This window comes from Coregonus clupeaformis, chromosome 8 (genome assembly GCF_020615455.1).
Source record: "Coregonus clupeaformis isolate EN_2021a chromosome 8, ASM2061545v1, whole genome shotgun sequence".
NCBI classification, from domain to species: domain Eukaryota; kingdom Metazoa; phylum Chordata; class Actinopteri; order Salmoniformes; family Salmonidae; genus Coregonus; species Coregonus clupeaformis.
The window spans coordinates 12,052,499-12,073,941 of NC_059199.1; the positions used below are offsets into that span (position 1 = coordinate 12,052,499).

The 21,443-nt window shown below is 42.8% G+C and overlaps 1 protein-coding gene across 1 annotated transcript in view; it reads right to left on the bottom strand.

Annotated features, from left to right (window-relative positions):
* The window catches only part of LOC121571014 (EH domain-binding protein 1-like protein 1), a 43,841-nt gene that overhangs the window by 18,446 nt on the left and 3,952 nt on the right, over positions 1 to 21,443 (bottom strand). The window contains exons 2-8 of the mRNA XM_045221790.1: positions 14,197 to 14,254; positions 11,200 to 11,295; positions 11,029 to 11,082; positions 10,581 to 10,762; positions 9,329 to 9,477; positions 2,148 to 2,207; positions 847 to 1,003 (exon numbers count right to left, since the gene is read on the bottom strand). Of these exons, the coding sequence (XP_045077725.1) occupies positions 847 to 1,003; positions 2,148 to 2,207; positions 9,329 to 9,477; positions 10,581 to 10,762; positions 11,029 to 11,082; positions 11,200 to 11,295; positions 14,197 to 14,254 (756 nt within the window). The remainder of the gene's footprint in view (positions 1 to 846; positions 1,004 to 2,147; positions 2,208 to 9,328; positions 9,478 to 10,580; positions 10,763 to 11,028; positions 11,083 to 11,199; positions 11,296 to 14,196; positions 14,255 to 21,443) is intronic.

The window sequence follows — 21,443 nt, forward strand, 5'->3', positions numbered from 1 at the left end:
TGTGTCAAAATATGTAGTTCTATCTTTGAAGTGCCAAAGCGAACAAGTGGTTATAATCACAACTTTTATGAAACCTGCCAACAATTTAGGACAAACTCCTTCAGACAGTTATCCATGCCAGTATATCTATGTCACCATTATAACTAATAAGACACGTCTCTAATGCCCTGGATATATTGTACCACAAATGTTTTAGGCCTACTTCAAGTTAGTATGAATGTGAAATTCACTTGTCATAGTTTTTAATAAGGACAAATTACCACACTTTTTCTTTTTTTTTTCAGTGGCCTTTACTGTGTCATCTTACATCGTTTTCTTACAAACTCCATCATGCAAAGGCTAAAACCGATCCAGTCATTCCAAGCATAAATAATGATCACCACCACTAATAGATGGGTTAGCTGACAACATCACGAAAACAATGTGCACACTTCAATGGGGCAGATGTCCATGAGTTGTTGTGATTCTGGATGGCCAGATAGCTAGCAACTATGACAAGAAACTGCCATGTGGGGAATCGTAAGTGGCTCGTTTCAGCTAGTTTCATCATGTTCTTGATACCATGTCTTGTTTTGAGGTGTTTTGACTGATTTCATGTCAATGCTAATATGGCTCAAATTTGCTAGCTAGCTAACCAACAACTGTAATTATGTATTTGAGAGACAACAAGTGCTCATTGTGCAAATGTATTTATGTTTTCAATAAACATTGGAGACTAAATATAGTTTACATGCTGTCAACATTCTAAGCCCACCCAGTCTGTTTTGCCCCATATTTGCACACGCTTCGGTTTTGCTGCTAAACAACCAACCCGTCTATATCTGTATAACCTTTGAATTTACTCACCCTGCCATTGCCTGGACAACCTCCACTCCAAACATTGAGAATGCCCCCCGCATTCTCTCATGGACTGTTGTCCCAAAGGGATTAGCCAATGGGTCAAGTGTGGATGTTGATGGGTCTGGCCTCTGATTGGCAATACTGATCATTCCAGCAGTGCGGTCTAGAGGGGATAACAGAGGAGGACATCATGAAGCTGAAGTCAACCCTGATGATTCACTAGCAATTTTGTTAGGCAATGGTTGCTGCAAAAATTTTCCATTGAAAATTATCAACTTGAGGTCAACTTTTAGAAATCCTCCAATCGGAGAGCAGATATTGGTCATGTGATCAGTCTGCCATTCTAAAATATTTTGGAAAACAATGTGACAAACTGGCTAAATTAGCTAGCCACGTAGGTTGTTAGCTAGCTATATACCATTTACATTTTGTTTTCTGTTTTAGATAGTTTTTGGTATGTTTAACTAGTTGGCTAACTAGCTTAATACCATTCACATCTTTCTAGCTTATGATTATGCTGATGTATTTCAGTACAGATGTGGCAGTCACCTGGCAAAAACAAGCTATAGGAGATGAGTAAATACATGGGGATCTATGCTTCATTTATTTCATATTCATGTTGCTAATTATTACTCCAGTGTCTCATACCCCTCTCCATTGCCAGCAACATCATAGCCTTTTTTTTTTCTTCGTGATATCCAATTGGTAGTTACAGTCGTCCCATCGCTGCAACTCCCCTACAGACTCGGGAGAGGCAAAGGTCGAGAGCTATGCGCCCTCCGAAACACGACCCTGCCAAGCCGCACTGAGTCTTGGCACACTGCTCGCTTAACCCGGAAGCCAGCCACACCAATGTGTTGGAGGAAACACTGTCCAGCTGGTGACCGAAGTCAGCTTGCAGGCGCCCGGCCCACCACAAGGAATCGCTAGAGCGCAATGGGACAAGGAAATCCCGGCCGGCCAAACCCTCCTCTAACCTGGACGACGCTGGGCCAATTGTGCACCGCCTCATGGGTCTCCCTGTCACGGCCGGCTTTGACACAGCCTGGGATCGAACCCGGGTTTGTAGTGACGCCTCAAGCACTACGATGCAGTGCCTTAGACCGCTGCGCCACTCGGGAGGCCTATCATAGCTTTTTAAAAACTGTATTGACTGTGGGCCAAATTCTGACTTGAAGAGCTGTGCCCTATAAATTTGAAGTTTTGAGCAAAGTTAAGCACACAGATCTCAAGTTAGGATTTAGCCCTGTTGTATAGATTTAGGGATGTTCCTAAAAGGCATTGTGGTTGCATTAGGTCCTACTCACTGGGAGTTGTGGCAGTGGTGTATTCCTCCTCTGTCAGTGTGCTCAACTGCTTCTGAAACTCTAGAAGGGAACAGACAGGACCTGGTTAGACATGATTATCTGAACGAGAGTTGGCTTGGTACCCGGCTTGACACCTGTGAAGCGACCAATAATCAACAATGAATGATGGAACCACATATAATGCTAACATACAATTCTTACATTCAACGACAATTTGCAAGAGACTGTTACAACCAAAACAACTAGCCAGGTGCCAGGTGTTCTCGTGTGAAGATTGAGAAGGGAATACATGTTATCATCATAGCATTCTGACATTCATTCATTCATTCTATCATATCATTCATTCATTCATTCATTCTATCATATCATTCATTAATTCATTAATTCATCCCCATTATTAAACATAAGGACTTTGCAGTGAATGCCTTCTCTGTTTGTTGCCTCAGGTTGTATACCTGTCTCTTGGACAGACAGGGGAGTAGTGACTGGTACTGGGAGGGGGGTATGTGGGGACTTGAGTCTTGGAGGGGTGGCCAGGAGAGAGTCCAGGAGTAGGAACAGGATAGGTGGTGAGAGGAGAGGGTGGGGGGGGGGGGGGGAGAATAGTAGGACACAGGGAAGACAAGGAAGGAAAGGAAAAGGAGAAGGGAGGAAAGAGGGAGAGGAGGAAAGAGGGAGTGGAGGAAAGAGGGAGTGGAGGAAAGAATTTGATTCATAAACATATCAACCAGTTGCGATCAAAGTATAATTTTGTAGACTGGTCAGACAAGCATTTGTCCAATGTCAATGCTTGGGGCTGAGTCTCTCTTTGAGATCTGTACCTGACTGGGGAACAGTGGCAGAAGCAGGATCTGCAGCACACGGAGAAGCGCCAATAGCATCAGGTGAGGGACCAGGAGTGGGATCACAACATGGGGCAGCGGTAGGGTCAGAAGCAGTAGGAAGACCAGGGGTGGGATCACAACATGGGGCAGCGGTAGGGTCAGAAGCAGTAGGAAGACCAGGGGTGGGATCACAACATGGGGCAGCGGTAGGGTCAGAAGCAGTAGGAAGACCAGGGGTGGGAGCAGTGGGATCAGGGGAAAGACCAGGGGTAGAGAATGGGGAAGTGTCAGGGGTGGAGGTTGGGGCAACGGCTGGGTTATCAGAGGTAATGGGAGGCATGGATGCAGGAGCATGTTTAGCATCAATGGGAGTGGATGGGGGACAATCAGAGACGATGGCAGGTACCGAATCAGAGGTGAGGACAGGAGCATCAGAGCCAGAGGAGGTTACGAGAGGAGGGGGAGGTGAGGACACAAGAGTGCAGTAAGGTGCTTCCATTGGGTCAGATGCAGAATCAGTGTTGGGGAGAGTGGAGAAAACAGGAGATGAGGCTGACACAGGGGTAGACAGAGGAGAGGATAGGATAGGATAGGAGAGGATAGGAGAGGAGAGAAGAGAAGAGGAGAGGAGAGGAGAGGAGAGGAGAGGAGAGGAGAGGAGAGGAGAGGAGAGGAGAGGAGAGGAGAGGGAGAGGAGAGGAGAGGAGAGGAGAGGAGAGGAGAGGAGAGGAGAGGAGAGGAGAGGAGACTGCGACATGGGAGAAGGGGACACATCAAGGGGGGAGGACATAGAGGGAGAGAAAGCAGGATTAGCATGTCTCCATGCTCTGCTTTGTCTGCTCTACTGGCTCAGGTGCAGAAATTTGGGGGAGATGGCCAGCTGGGCCACAGGGGCCTAGGTTTTGTGCGGCCTCCATTCACTCTGCCAGGGAACTGTGAGGGGGGGATGAGAAGGGGTAGAACGGAGGGAGGGAAAGTAAGAGAGAAAGAGGGACAGGAGAGAGGGAAGGGAGAAATAGAGGGATGGTATATGGGTGGTTAGAATAGATATTAGAGTAGAAAAGGTATTAAGATTGGAATAAAGAGAGAGAAAGAGAAAGAGACAATCAACAGAATATTCACTACGTTGTCTGATAAACAGTAACAACATAGAAGTATTGATGTGGGAAAACCTATTGCACATAACATAGGCTACATTTAGTTTCATTGTTGGATTGACTGTAATCATTAATAAAGAAAATCTGACACTGTCCAGACAATCATTCATACAGTGCCTGTATCAGTCTAAAACAGTGCAGTACATTTACAAGATTCGACTAAACATGTTTTCTGTTGAATAAAATGACCTAGATGGATTAAGGACCAGTAAGTCCCACATTGAGAGTATGAAGCATTATTACTGTGGAAATGTAACGTTAAGACCACCCTAACATTCATATTTTCTGAGCACTCTAAAAAGTGTAAAAAGATTCTGAGATTCAACTACATACAAATATGTAATTGGCTTCCCTGATGGTATATGTTGATTAATGTCCTTTGCCGTGGGTCTGTATTGTACCTGTCGCAGGGGGCTGAGGGCAGGCTGGTGGGCCTAGTGAGGGCGGGGCCTGGCTCTGCCAGGGAGGTGATGTAAGCTTTGGGCTGACAGGGGACAGGGAGGAGCTGGAAAGCAGGAGGGGAGGTGCCGAAAGTGGTAGAGGAGGAGAAGAGGGGGATGGAAAGAAGAATGTGGGGCGTAGAGAAAAGAAAGAAAAGAGGATGGTGATGAACGGCTACTACAGACAGAATCAACGACAAATAGGCGCCCGCGCAGTAAATTACAATTACGGACAAATGCCTTGAAACTATCCCATCCATTTTTGTCCATGCAGTACCTGTCTGTGGAATATCAGAGAAAGAGGGAGGTGGAAGGACGGAGGGGGAAGAGGAGAGCGGGGAGGTGGAGGAAGGCCCAGTGATGGAGGCTGAGAGGGGTCTTAATGGAGAGAAGGGTGAAGAGACCAGGAGCCACGTGGCCCTCAGAAAGACTGTCAGGGTCCAGAGCCGTGATGTTGCATCACTCTGGATGCCGCGGGGCCTCCGGGCCACTGAGAGAAAACGGTAGAGGAGATAGTACACAGTTAAATTGCAAGAGTTAATTCAACTTCTAGGGAGTCAAATGTAACACTATTTTAGGGTTTATATGGTCCCACCCCTATTTTGTGTTAAAAGTACTCTGGTCATGGTGTTGATATTTTTGGAGTTACAACGACACTAAATGGAGTAAATATCCAACTCTCAGAGAGTTTCTTAAATTTAACTCCAATTACCATTTTACTGTTTTCACTGTCGTTTTTTAATCAACTCCCTTGTCATTTTACACTTTTCTGGGTTGTTTTCAATTAAAAATCAACTACAGCAAAGTACATTCATCTTTCAGTTGATTTCCTTTGTGTTATAAGGGTGGTTTGCAATGTGATATCCAATCTCCGTTGGACGCCAACTTGCAGGAAGATATCCAGCATTTTTTCATCACTCACAACTTGCATTTAAAATGCCTGTCAGAGTAGGTTAGAGAATACACTACATGAAGACAGCTATCTCACTAACGGTTGCTATAAATCCATCCACTTACAGATTGGATTAGTTTAGAAAATGTACGTTTCTTATCTTTGTGTAGCTCAAGATAGAAAACAATCAATGTACATGCGAAAACACAGATATTGAAACAAACCTGCAACAGAGCATGCTGGGAACTATGACAATGATGCCCCTCCCACATCTGTGGATAACGTCATAGATTTAACTCCCCGTCACTGGTTACTCTTAATGGAGTTAAAAGTACTCCGACCAGCACAGAGAAAATACATTGTCATTAAGCTTGGCTAAATCTAAAATAAAAAAATATATAGGACATGCTTTCTCTTAAAACTAGTGTAAAGAAAGTAAAGTACTGGACAACTAAATTACTCCACATACAAATCCAGCAAAGTAGCATTCCTCTAGTGTGTCCAAGAATCTCCCTGAACAGCCCTATTAACTGCGACCTCACTTCCCTAGCAACAGTCATGACAGAAAGTGAATGGACCAATGCCAGAAACCATAAAATATGTCACCGCTTTGATGAACAAATTCACTGCGAGCTAGGGCAGTTGCTATGGAAATGAGGCAATTGCCCTTGGCAACCTCGGCAATAAACGTTCAACGGCTAGCATTTCGGTCAGTGGAGAAAATAATTATTCCAGACCTGTGTATGTCTCAAGGTAATTCAGCACATTCAGGACATTCAGTTCATTCCTCCAGGAATCTGTCGACATGTTTTTCTCAATCTTGCCATGGCTAAACTGTTTTAAACAGCAGGGGGTGCCTCAGACCATAGAAAGATGCATTGTATAACAAGTCTGAGGCCCCTTTAATGTCTTCCCATGAGTCAGAATTCCCAAACAACAAATGCCTCTCTCAATTTCTCATAACTCTCTCTTCTCTTTAAAGCAATCACCTTCAATAACTTATCAAATGTCAAATAAATATTCTACCTGATGTCCTAGCTAAAGTTATGCACAGAAACAAACTTGTGGGTATCCCTCTGTGATATCCTTGAATAAAAGCTGTTACTTGACTTTTTACTTATTACAATAGGTGTAGTCTATGATTCAATATCAGTGAATAAGACCGTGAGTCAGTCAGTCTGTCTGCCAGTACCTGAGCCAGCGGCCGGCTGGAAGATTTTTGGCAGTGCAGGTGGGTGGGAACGGACAAAGGCTGGCACTTGGTAGGCATAGGGGGAGGGTCGTGCCGGGTGAGTGGTGCCCTCGGGGCCGGTGTTGAGTCGGGAGTGGGCGGCAGGGGCGGGAGGCGGGGCAGAGGGGGGCGTGACAAGAGTGAGATGGTAGAGACAGTGCCAAATGAGCTACTCCAATCTATCTCACTGGCAGCTGGGTGGAAGAGATAAGGGCGGGTGGGAGGGGAGGTGATGGGCAGAAAGAGGGAGGGGGAGGGGAGGTGATGGGCAGTTAAGAGGGAGGGGTGGGAGGGGAGGTGATGGGCAGAAAGAGGGAGGGGGAGGGGAGGTGATGGGCAGAAAGAGGGAGGGGGAGGGGAGGTGATGGGCAGAGATGAGGGAGGGGGAGGTGATGGGCAGAAAGAGGGAGGGGGAGGGGAGGTGATGGGCAGAAAGAGGGAGGGGGAGGGGAGGTGATGGGCAGAGATGAGGGAGGGGGAGGTGATGGGCAGAAAGAGGGAGGGGGGAGGGGAGGTGATGGGCAGAAAGAGGGAGGGGAGGGAGGTGATGGGCAGAGATGAGGGAGGGGGAGGTGATGGGCAGAGATGAGGAGGGGGAGGTGATGGGCAGAGATGAGGGAGGGGGAGGTGATGGGCAGAAAGAGGGAGGGGTGGGAGGGGAGGTGATGGGCAGAGATGAGGGAGGGGGAGGTGATGGGCAGAAAGAGGGAAGGGGGAGGTGATGGTCAGAGATGAGGGAAGGGGGAGGTGATGGTCAGAGATGAGGGAAGGGGGAGGTGATGGGCAGAGATGAGGGAGGGGGAGGTGATGGGCAGAGATGAGGGAGGGGGAGGTGATGGTCAGAGATGAGGGAGGGGGAGGTGATGGGCAGGGATGAGGGAGGGGGAGGTGATGGGGGAGGTGAGGGGGAGGTGATGGGCAGAGATGAGGGAGGGGGAGGTGATGGGCAGAGATGAGGGAGGGGGAGGTGATGGGCAGAGATGAGGGAGGGGGAGGTGATGGGGGAGGTGATGGGGGAGATGAGGGAGGGGGAGGTGATGGGCAGAGATGAGGGAAGGGGAGGTGATGGGCAGAGATGAGGGAGGGGGAGGTGAGGAGGGGGATGAGGGAGGGGGAGGTGATGGGGGAGATGAGGGAGGGGGAGGTGATGGGGAGGTGAGGGGGAGAGATGAGGGGGGGAGAAAGAAAAGAGTTGGAGCAAAAGATAGAAAGGAGGACAGATGCAGGAAAGAACAGAAGAGTGTCAGAAAAAGTAGAGAAAGAAAGTGTTGTAGAGATATACAGGTATCAAAGAGATTAAAAGAGATGAAATGCAGTTGAGGAAGAGGGTTCAGAGAAAAGAGAAGAGGAAAAATGAGAACAGCAGCGAAGGGGAAGTGAGAAAAGGGAAGAGGGGAAGAATGAAAGTATATAAGCAATGGAGAGGGATAGTACTCAGATATTCATCCCAGACATTCAAACTGTACAGTTGCTCAAATTATTTTTCTCTCTCACTGTAACTCTTCATTATAAATGACTCAATCCTAGTCCCATCCCTACAAACCAGGGACCAGAATTCCTGGTCAGGCCCCAGTATTCAGTCCCACAGTTTAATTATAGTACGTTTGATACATGATAGGAATTTAAAAGGAAAAGGTGAGCTCTTATGGGTTAGGATACCTTAGGTATTCATATTGTGTAACTATAAATACGTAACAGATTCCATCACTTCAAACAGTTATTGAAATGACTGCTAACTTGTTTACTTAATTTTGCCTTGTAGAGAGTATCTGATTGAATGATTTAACAAGAGAATGTAATGAGGTATACAACTTCATTTGAAACCTCATTGGCTAATATCCATTAGGTTTAATAAATATGATTAATCAAACCATACAAATAATGTGAATAGTTTGATCAATATTTAGATAAACGCTTATAGCACATGAATATCAACATTTCAAATGAGGGATGGGAGGAGAGGGGATAGGACCAGGGAAAAGGTCCAATCAAGATTCAGAGGAGGCGGGAGCAGGGGAGGGAACAGGAAGTTACCTGTGGGCTCTGGGTCAATCACAGGCCTCCATGCCTGATCACGTATTCTTCTCGTGGGTGCTTTCAGAGTTGAAGGAAGGGAGGGGGGGAAGGAAGAGGGAAATATTAAAGAAAAGGAAGGAAAGGAAATTCATATATTATGGAAGGGGAAGCTTGGCGTGGAAAGAGATTTGCTTGGCGTTCATACATTTGAAAGGGAAAATGTATAGGAGGGCAATTGTGAGTTCCTACTGGGCCACCGTAGTTGAGACATTAGGTGTGAGGCTGGAGAGTGGAGCAATATGCCATGCCGGTGTATTGAGCAATGTTTTCAAACATTAAACACTTCAAATCTGTCACACCTCAGAAGGCTTCAAACATATGCAAAGTGAGCATCTCCTATGGCAGTTTTGTTTACCTGTCAGATGGAGTGGATACGTGGGCTTGTGTCTTTCGGTGTGTATGAAAGGTTAGTACTGTATAAAGCTACTGTATTTATCAGTGTGTGCAGTACTCGAGACCAGAGCATTTTGAGTGTCTCGGTCTCAGACACATTTTTCTCCGTCTTGACTCGATCTTGGAATGCGAGAGCTGATGACTTGTCATTTGTGTCGAGACCACTACCTGTGACGGGAGTGGCAGGTCCCATGCCGGCTCTGATGCTGGCCCTCCACTCGCCCTCCTCCTCGTCACTATCGTTGAAGTCGTCCAGGTTGCCGATGTCACTCTGCTTCAGGCTCATCAGACTGGCCAGACTCTGCATGTCCTCATCTCTGTTGGGTTACAAAGGAAGAATAATTGTATTATAACTCATCCAGAAACAGTAATATTGTCTAATTGACTGTTAATGACTAATCATTAAACATCATTAACTGACTATAACGTTACAGGTCAGTAATGACCAACTCAAATGGTTATATACCATTACAAAGCTTTGTTTTTTTTAACGGTAAGCTTTGTTGAGAGACAGTTGACTCAATACTTTTTCTACTTCACATAATGTGGTAAACCATTTAGTATCTCAATCTCTGTCTACTTGACATAATACGGTAAACCTTTTAGTAGCCCTATCTACTTGACATAATGTGGTAAACCTTTTAGTAGCCCTATCTACTTGACATAATGTGGTAAACCTTTTAGTAGCCCTATCTACTTGACATAATACGGTAAACCTTTTAGTAGCCCTATCTACTTGACATAATACGGTAAACCTTTTAGTAGCCCTATCTACTTGACATAACACTGTAAACCTTTTAGTAGCCCTATCTACTTGACATAATGTGGTAAACCTTTTAGTAGCCCTATCTACTTGACATAATACGGTAAACCTTTTAGTAGCCCTATCTACTTGACATAATGTGGTAAACCTTTTAGTAGCCCTATCTACTTGACATAACACTGTAAACCTTTTAGTAGCCCTATCTACTTGACATAATGTGGTAAACCTTTTAGTAGCCCTATCTACTTGACATAATACGGTAAACCTTTTAGTAGCCCTATCTACTTGACATAATGTGGTAAACCTTTTAGTAGCCCTATCTACTTGACATAATGTGGTAAACCTTTTAGTAGCCCTATCTACTTGACATAATACGGTAAGCCTTTTAGTAGCCCTATCTACTTGACATAATGTGGTAAACCTTTTAGTAGCCCTATCTACTTGACATAATGTGGTAAACCTTTTAGTAGCCCTATCTACTTGACATAATACGGTAAACCTTTTAGTAGCCCTATCTACTTGACATAATACAGTAAGCCTGTGATAAGCATGACTGATTAGATAATAATAATATAATATAATATGCCATTTAGCAGACGCTTTTATCCAAAGCGACTTACAGTCATGCGTGCATACAATATATAAATGGCAACTCACGTGGCCTTGCCCTCTTTGAGGAAGACGCAGGTCAAGGTCAGTTTGAGTGTGGCTTCCACCACCTTCACAGACAGGGGCATGAGCTTCAGCGTCAGGTCATACTGTGCAGGGGTGATGCTGGCAAACTCCTTCATGTTGACGTCCACTGATGCCAGCACCTTCCTGTGGCCCTTGTTAGTTTCCTGAGGGCCAAAGGCCAGGGGTTAACTCAGGTTTTCCAACTGAAGCTACTTAAATCCAATACTTTGGTATAATCAAGAGGAAATGTTTTTCCTAAAACTGTATTAAAAAGTCTTAAACCCAGGATATGTTTTTGTAGCATGCACTATGTCATCCGTGACAGCTCTGTCAAACTTTAAACATTCAATGTACTGTACGTGTTTTGACTCAAAATTCTAATTGATAAAAAACATCTATTCATGCCACCACATCAGAGAAAAATACTCACATTCTCAATGATGAATGTCCAGTTCTTGTCTTCAAATTCCTCCGCTGTCGGGTCCTAAAAGAAGAGTGATTTTGAGAATAAGGAAACATGTTTTGTCAATCCAAATGCACATGAATCTAACTAATTTCCCCAAGCATTTGCGCACAACTTTCCAGTGGAGAGATTCTATACCTTGAAGAGTGTGACGGTGATGTCCAGGTTTTCGGGCACATGCCACACCACCGTGCCCCTGTAGGGGTTCTTGATGCCAGGCTGCCACCCACGCAGCTGAGGAATGGGGTAAATATCAAGTCAGGGAGAGGATCCGATAATACGCTGACTGGGGGAACCCAGTCATACCTATGAATTGTACAGTGCCTTCGGAAAGTATTCAGACCCCTTAACTTTTTCCACATTTTGTTAAGTTACAGCCATATAATAAAATTGATTTAAAAAATATATATATATCCCCTCATCAAGCTACACACAATACCCCATAATGAAAAGCAACAACTGTTTTTTAGACATTTTAGCAAATGTATAAATGTATAAAAAAACATTAAAAAATTGAAATATTACATTTACATCAGTATTTAGACCCTTTACTCAGTACATTGTTGAAGCACCTTTGGCAGCGATTACAGCCTCGAGTCTTCTTGGGTATGACGCTACAAGCTTGGCACACCTGTATTTGGGGAGTTTCACCTATTCTTCTCTGCAGATCCTCTCAAGCTCTGTCAGGTTGGATGGGGAGCGTTGCTGCACAGCTATATTCAGGTCTCTCCAGAGGCTCAAGGACATTCAGAGACTTGTCCCGAAGCCACTCCTGCGTTGTCCTCGCCGTGTGCTTAGGGTCATTGTTCTGTTGGAAGGTGAACCTTCGCCCTAGTCTGAGGTCCTGAGAGCTCTGGAGCAGATTTTTATCAAGGATCTCTCTGTACTTTACTCCATTCATCTTTGCCTCGATCCTGACAAGTCACCAAGTCCCTGCCGCTGAAAAACATCCCCACAGCATGATGCTGCCACCACCATGCTTCACCGTAAGGATTATGCCAGGTTTCCTCCAGACGTGACGCTTGGCATTCAGGCCAAAGAGTTCAATCATGGTTTCATCAGACCAGAGAATCTTGTTTCTCATGGCCTGAGAGTCTTTAGGTGCCTTTTGGAAAACTCATAGCGGACTGTCATGTGCCTTTTACTGAGGAGTGGCTTCCGTCTGGCCACTCTACCATAAAGGCCTAATTGGTGGAGTGCTGCAGAGATGGTTGTCCTTCTGGAAGGTTCTCCCATTTCCACAAAGGAACTCTGGAGCTCTGTCAGATTGACCATCGGGTTCTTGGTCACCTCCCTGACCAAGGCCCTTCTCCCCCGAATGCTCAGTTTGGGCGGGCGGCCAGCTCTAGTAAGAGTCTTGGTGGTTCTAAACTTCTTCCATTTAAGAATGATGGAGGCCACTGTGTTCTTGGGGACCTTCAATGCTGCAGAAATGTAACCTTCCCCAGATCTGTGCCTAGACACAATCCTGTCTCGGACCTCTACGGACAATTCCTTCGACCTCATGGCTTGGTTTTTGCTCTGACATGCACTGTCAACTGTGGGACCTTATATAGACAGGTGTGTGCCTTTCCAAATCATGTCCAATCAATTGAATTGACCACAGGTGCTCCAATTAAGTTGTAGAAACATCTCAAGGATGATCAATGGAAACAGGATGCACCTGAGCTCAATTTCGAGTCTCATAGCAAAGGGTCTGAATACTTATGTAAATAAGGTATTTCTGTTTTTTGTTTTTAATAAATTTGCAAAAATGTCCAAAAACCAGTTTTTGCTTTGTCTTTATGGGTTATTGTGTGTAGATTGATGAGGAAATTGTTTTATTTAATCCATTTCAGAGTAAGGCTGTAACGTAACAAAATGTGGAAAAAATCAAGGGGGTCTAAATATTTGTGGCACGTGTGGCTTGTAGAGTGTTGAATGTGATACATAATGAATGCATTTTGACTGTAGAGTGTTAAATGTGATAAATAATGAATGCATTGTGACTGTAGAGTGTTGAATGTGATACATAATGAATGCATTTTGACTGTAGAGTGTTAAATGTGATAAATAATGAATGCATTGTGACTGTAGAGTGTTGAATGTGATAAATAATGAATGCATTTTGACTGTAGTGTTAAATGTGATAAATAATGAATGCATTGTGACTGTAGAGTGTTGAATGTGATACATAATGAATGCATTGTGACTGTAGTGTGTTGAATGTGATACATAATGAATGCATTGTGACTATAGAATGTTGAATGTGATACATAATGAATGCATTGTGACTGTAGTGTGTTGAATGTGATACATAATGAATGCATTGTGACTATAGAATGTTGAATGTGATACATAATGAATGCATTGTGACTGTAGAGTGTTGAATGTGATAAATAATGAATGCATTGTGACTGTAGAGTGTTGAATGTGATACATAATGAATGCATTGTGACTGTAGTGTGTTGAATGTGATAGATAATGAATGCATTGTGACTATAAGCAAATAAGCTTAAAGCTGCACAATGTAACCTTTTGGGCGACCCGACCAAATTCACATAGAAATAGGAGTTATAAATCTGTCATTCTAATTGAAACCAAGTCTAAGAAGCGGTAGATCTGTTCTATGTGCACTATTTCTATGCTTCCCGTTTTTAAGTTTTGTGTTTGCGTCTTTTACTTTCGGTTTTGTACACCAGCTTCAAACAGCTGAAAATACAATCTTTTTGGTTATGGAAAATATATTTCACAGCGGTTTAGATGGTACAATGATTCTCTACACTATACTTGCTTGTTTTGTCACATAAACTGAAATAAGGTGAACTATTAGAATTTTAGAAACCAGGAAATGGCTGAGCAATTTCTGCATAGCGCATCTTTAATATGATGTGATTAATAAAGCAATTGCTGTGATGAATAAAGCCAGAATGATTTATGGCTGAACTCAAAACATACCACACTTCTGTGTATACATGGTCCAATTTCCTCAAACACAAGCATATCTGACCTTTCACCGTATAGGCTACACATCCTCAGGTAGTCTACATACAGTAGGGGCCTTCTCACACTTTATCATGATGACAAGCGCTGGACAAACAGGCCTACATATGTCACTACTCAACTTGTTGAATGAAGTAGCATTCCCCATATTACCTTGGTGCAGTTTCTCCTGCTTCTCCTGCTCCATACTACTCGCAGTTTGTCTGGCTGCCTGGGAGTAGAGAAAGCACAAAACACTGTATAAGCACACATAATAAGTACTGTGCATGCATTCACACTGTATAAGCACACATAATAAGTACTGTAAATGCATACACACTGTATAAGCACACATAATAAGTACTGTGCATGCATACACACTGTATAAGCACACATAAGCATTGTATACGCACACACTAACACTGTTTACGCTTACGGGCGATTCCATGCCAGCAGAGGCCGAATATATTTTTGGTAACTCAAGATTTATCTGGCAATTCTCACTTAATTGAGAGGAAGGATGTTTGAAATACTTTTTACATTAGCATCTTTCAATAAAATCATGATGAAAGTGGCCATTTTAGGCCCTTTTTAGACATACAGGCCTACAATACTCTACAAGTGCATCAAATGTCTAGAGTGGGCTCTCTGCTACTTTTAAAGTTATGATACATTTTATGAGCACCACCAACACAGTTGCATGGGAAAATGGATTCAAAGGGAACTCCCTCTGCTGGTGATTTGCTGAATGTGTAATCCTACAGGAGGGCTTTGACGTCAATTTCTATGTATCAAATGTATAACTTCTTAAAAAGTAGCAGAAAGCACGCTCTGTATATGTTTGAAGAATATATTGTTCCAAAGAATATGTCTCAAGTAAGCAACATAAAAAAGGGTACTTTTGAGATATTCATATTTGTAATATTGAATAAATTAATGTGATGTTGTTTTTTTACAATATATCCATACTCCATATTTTAGAACTTGGCTTGTGATACAAATGTAAAAAGCATGTTAAACATCCTACCTCCCAATTAAGTTTCTATGTGAGCATTACCAGAACAATCTGAGATACCCAAAAATATTTTCAGGCCATGCTGGTGTGGAATCGCCCTTACGTAAGCAGGGATATCCCACATGGCACACACACACTGGTTGAATCACCGTTGTTTCAACGTCATTTCAACGAAATTACATTGAACCAATGTGGAATAAGCGTTAATCTAACGTCTGTGCCCAGAGGGATCAGTGTATCAGTGTTACCTTTGCGAATGCAGTATTTCATTACCTAACCCTCTTCAAGTAATAATAGATACAGTTGAAGTCGGAAGTTTACATACACCTTAGCCAAATACATTTAAACTCAGTTTTTCACAATTCCTGACATTTAATCCTAGTAAAGATTCCCTGTTTTAGGTCAGTTAGGATCACCACTTTATTTTAAGAATGTGAAATGTCAGAATAATAGTAGAGAGAATGATTTATTTCAGCTTTTATTTCTTTCATCACATTCCCAGTGGGTCAGAAGTTTACATACGCTCAATTAGTATTTGGTAGCATTGCCTTTAAATTGTTTAACTTGGGTCAAACATTTTGGGTAGCCTTCCATAAGCTTCCCACAATAAGTTGGGTGAATCTTGGCCCATTCCTCCTGACAGAGCTGGTGTAACTGAGTCAGGTTTGTAGGCCTCCTTGCTCGCACACGCTTTTTCAGTTATGCCCACACATTTTCTATAGGATTGAGGTCAGGGCTTTGTGATGGCCACTCCAATACCTTGACTTTGTTGTCCTTAAGCCATTTTGCCACAACTTTGGAAGTATGCTTGGGGTCATTGTCCATTTGGAAGACCCATTTTCGACCAAGCTTTAACTTCCTGACTGATGTCTTGAGATGTTGCTTCAATATATCCACATAATTTTCCTTCCTCATGATGCCATCTATTTTGTGAAGTGCACCAGTCCCCCCTGCAGCAAAGCACCCCCACAGCATGATGCTGCCACCCCCGTGCTTCAGGGTTGGGATGGTGTTCTTCAGCTTGCAAGCGACCCCCTTTTTCCTCCAAACATAACTATGGTCATTATGGCCAAACAGCTCTATTTATTCATCAGACCAGAGGACATTTCTCCAAAAAGTACGATCTTTGTCCCCAAGTGCAGTTTCAAACCGTAATCTGGCTTTTTTATGGCGGTTTTGGAGCAGTGGCTTCTTCCTTGCTGAGCGGCCTTAACATCAGGTTATGTTGACATAGGACTCGTTTTACTGTGGATATAGGTACTTTTGTACCTGTTTCCTCCAGCATCTTCCCAAGGTCCTTTGCTGTTGTTCTGGGATTGATTTGCACTTTTCGCACCAAAGTACGTTCATCTCTAGGAGACAGACACGTCTCCTTCCTGAGTGGTATGACGGCTGCGTGGTCCCATGGTGTTTATACTTGCGTACTGTTGTTTGTACAGATGAACGTGGTACCTTCAGGTATTTGGAAATTGCTCCCAAGGATGAACCAGACTTGTGGAGGTCTACCATTGTTTTGGCTTGGCTGATTTCTTTTGATTTTCCCATGATGTCAAGCAAAGAGGCACTGAGTTTGAAGGTAGGCCTTGAAATACATCCACAGGCACACCTCCAATTGACTCAAATGATGTCAATTAGCCTATCAGAAGCTTCTAAAGCCATGACATCATTTTCTGGAATTTTCCAAGCTGTTTAAAGGCACAGTCAACTTAGTGTATGTAAACTTCTGACCCACTGGAATTATGATATAGTGAATTATAAGTGAAATAATCTGTCTGTAAACAATTGTTGGAAAAATGCACAAAGTAAATGTCCTAACCGACTTGCCAAAACTATAGTTTGTTAACAAGACATTTGTGGAGTGGTTGATAAACAAGTTTTAATGACTCCAACCTAAGTGTATGTAAACTTCCGACTTCAACTGTATACCGTATACCGGGGTATTTGGAAAAAGACACAAAATGGTTTTTCAATACCATCAAAACAATTTATTTTAAGTTGTTCAATAAATGTGAATATTTGTAGGAATTTTTTTTGTTAATAACTGCAGTCAACTTGTGCAATACCTTAGGAGATAAAGCAGATTGCGTTCTTCATTTCACCTGTCACATTATTTTACATTACGAAGCTTACCGTAGTTCCCCAGAACAGTTGAGCCAGTCACGTGTTTGTTTGTATATAGCACAACTGGAGAAAGTGGGAGCTGGTGAGTCCATAGCGTTCTATATCTATCGGCAAGTCTATGTTGTGCGGCGCACATGAGGTGATGAAGTTATTCAATTCACTACAAAATGTTTGCCTTCAGATATCTTATAATGGCTTTCTGCCATAAGTCAAAGATCTCTGGATGAGTTCCATACAGTTGCTAGCGTTTTCTTTTTCTCCCCTGTTCTTCAACCCCTCTGCTCTGTGTACACATGCTGCTCTTCCTTCAGAAAAGCATCACAACTTTGTTCATTTGCACAATTTCTATCGTTCCCTTTCGCTTGTAAATGTCCACACTCACCGAAAATGAGATTTGATAACTACTAACTATGCTTGTATAACTTTGAGCCGGATTTGCCTGTCTTTGCAATTAGTTTATGTTCGTTTTCGCTATTAGTTTGTTCTAATCTTATTAGCATTCTGGTAATAGAGGCCCAATGGGCTTTACTTGCGTTTGTAGCGCCCCCTTGTGTGCTACGCCCGTAATACCGTAAATCCCCGAGATGAGAGAAGGACGGTATGACGATATGAACATCTGTATACCGCCCAAGCCTAGCCTGAGGTATTCAAATTGTGTACAGTACATAGGAAAATACCGGCACTATAGCGCAGAATAACTATCAGGACAGAGCTCTCAGTATTATCAGGACAGAGCTCTCAGTATTATCAGGACAGAGCTCTCAGTATTATCAGGACAGAGCTCTCAGTATTATCAGGACAGAGCTCTCTGTATATCCTATGTTCCTTCCTTCTTGCCACAGCATGGCACATACTATGAACAGTATTCACACTCCTTGACTTTTTCCACATTTTGTTGTGTTACAGCCTGAATTTAAAATAGATTAAATATATATGTTTTTGTCACTGGCCTACACACTATACACCATATAATGTGAAAGTGGAGTTATGTTTTGCAAATTAATTAAAAATTAAAAGTTGAAATGTCTTGAGTCAATAGGTATTCAACCCCTTTGTTATGGCAAGCCTAAATAAGTTCAGGAGTCATAATGTGCTTAACAAGTTGCATGGACTCACTCTGTGTGCAGTAATAGTGTTTAACATGATTTTTGAATGATTACCTCATCTCTGTACCCTACACATACAATTATCTGTAAGGTCCCTCAGTCGAGCAGTGAATTTCAAACACAGATTTAACCACAAAGACCAGGGAGGTTTTCTAATGCCTACACTGGATCAAGAAGACAGTGAATGTTCCTGGGTGGCCGAGTTACAGTTTTGACTTAAATCTGCTTGAAAATCTATGGCAAGATTTGAAAATGGTTGTCTAGCAATGATCAACCACCAAAAATGTTACAATCCAGGTGTGCAAAGCTCTTAGAGACTTACCCAGAACAACTCACAGCTGTAATCGCTGCCAAAGGTGATTCTAACACGTATTGACTCAGGGGTGTGAATACTTATGTAAATGAGATATTTATGTATTTCATTTTCAATACATTTGCAGACATTTCTAAAAACATGTTATCACTTTGTCTTTATCGGGTATTGTGTGTAGATGGGTGAGAATTATAATTTTTTAATAAATTTTGAATTCAGGCTGTAACACAACAAAATGTGGACTAAGTCAAGGGTTTATGAATTTTAAGGGTAACTAAGATAAAAGCTTAAGACATGACCCGTTGGCCTTCTCTCAAATACAAACAAACACACATGTGCGCACGCACACACACACACACACACATCTGTCTGCTGCGTAAACACAAGAGAAGGAGGGGAAGTGTCAGCCATCTTGTGACTCTGTTCAGTGCTCTAACTCAGACACATGATGAGTGTACTGTTCAGCAGGTCCCACTGTAGCAACAAAAAAAATCTAAAATATTCTCATTGGACACGTTTCGGGTAGGTAGCACCTCCATGTTTCACAACGTTTCAAAACGTTTGCTCCCTACTGAACAAAACCCAGCTGGGGACTTTCCCAGTCCCTCAGGGCCCTATTACTGGAGGGCGTGGCCCCTAGCAACAGTCAGGCCACAATACTTCAACTTGTCTCCAGTAGCCGCAGGCTAAAGTAAAAGTGAAAGTCACCCAGTAAAATACTACTTGAGTAAAAATCTAAAAGTATTTGGTTTTAAATGTACTTAAGTATCAAAAGTAAATGTAATTGCTAAAATATAATTAAGTATAAGTAAAAGTATAAATAATTTATAATCCCTTATATTAAGCAAACCAGACGACACCATTTTCTAGTTTTATTTATTTATGGATAGCCAGGGGCACACTCCAACACTTAGACATACAGTGAGGGAAAAAAGTATTTGATCCCCTGCTGATTTTGTACGTTTGCCTACTGACAAAGAAATGATCAGTCTATAATTTTAATGGTAGGATTATTTGAACAGTGAGAGACAGAATAACAACAAAAAAATCCAGATAAACGCATGTCAAAAAATGTTATAAATTGTTTTGCATTTTAATGAGGTAAATAAGTATTTGACCCCCTCTCAATCAGAAAGATTTCTGGCTCCCAGGTGTCTTTTATACAGGTAAAGAGCTGAGATTAGGAGCACATTCTTAAAGGGAGTGCTCCTAATCTCAGCTTGTTACCTGTATTAAAGACACCTGTCCACAGAAGCAATCAGTCAATCAAATTCCAAACTCTCCACCATGGCCAAGACCAAAGAGCTCTCCAAGGATGTCAGGGACAAGATTGTAGACCTACACAAGGCTGGAATGGGCTACAAGACCATCGCCAAGCAGCTTGGTGAGAAGGTGACAACAGTTGGTGCGATTATTCGCAAATGGAAGAAACACAAAATAACTGTCAATCTCCCAATTATTGCAATGATCATGAGAACGGTGAGGAATCAGTCCAGAACTACACGGGAGGATCTTGTCAATGATCTCAAGGCAGCTGGGACCATAGTCACCAAGAAAACAATTGGTAACACACTACGCCGTGAAGGACTGAAATCCTGCAGCGCCCGCAAGGTCCCCCTGCTCAAGAAAGCACATATTCAGGGCCGTCTGAAGTTTGGCAATGAACATCTGAATGATTCAGAGGAGAACTAGGTGAAAGTGTTGTGATCAGATGATACCAAAATCGAGCTCTTTGGCATCAACTCAACTCGCCGTGTTTGGAGGAGGAATGCTGCCTATGACCCCAAGTCAAACGTGGAGGTAGAAACATTATGCTTTGGGGGTGTTTTTCTGCTAAGGGGACAGGACAACTTCACCGCTTCAAAGGGATGATGGACAGGGCCAGGTACCGTCAAATCTTGGGTGAGAACCTCCTTCCCTCAGCCAGGGCATTGAAAATGGGTCGTGGATGGGTATTCCAGCATAACAATGACCCAAAACACATGGCCAAGGCAACAAAGGAGTGGCTCAAGAAGAAGCACATTAAGGTCCCGGAGTGGCCTAGCCAGTCTCCAGACCTTAAGCCCATAGAAAATCTGTGGAGGGAGCTGAAGGTTCGAGTTGCCAAACGTCAGGCTTGAAACCTTAATGACTTGGAGAAGATCTGCAAAGAGGAGTGGGACAAAATCCCTCCTGAGATGTGTGCAAACCTGGTGGCCAACTACAAGAAACGTCTGACCTCTGTGATTGCCAACAAGGGTTTTGCCACCAAGTACTAAAGTCATGTTTTGCAGAGGGGTCAAATACTTATTTCCCTCATTAAAATGCTAATCAATTTATAACATTTTTGACATGCGTTTTTCCGGATTTTTTTGTTGTTATTTTGTCTCTCACTATTCAAATAAACCTACCATTAAAATTATGGACTGATCATGTCTTTGTCAGTGGGCAAACATACAAAATCAGCAGGGGATCAAATACTTTTTTCCCTCACTGTAATTTACAAACGAAGCATATGTGTTTAGTGAGTCCGCCAGATCAGAGGCAGTAGGGATGACCAGGGATGTTCTCTTGATAAGTGCGGGAATTGCACCATTTTCCTTTCCTGCTACGCATTCAAAATGTAACGAGCACTTTTGGGAGTCAGGGAAAATTTATGGAGTAAAAAGTACATTATTTTCTTTAGGAATGTAGTGAAGTAAAAGTAAAAGTTGTCCAAAATATAAATAGTACAGTAAAGTATAGATACCCCAAAAAACTACTTAAGTAGTACTTTAAAGTATTGTTACTTAAGTACTTTACACCACTGGTTATCTTGTTGTTATTAGTCCCATCCTTCAGCTCCATTCAACTCCTCCCATCTATCTCTTAACACCATCCATATTGG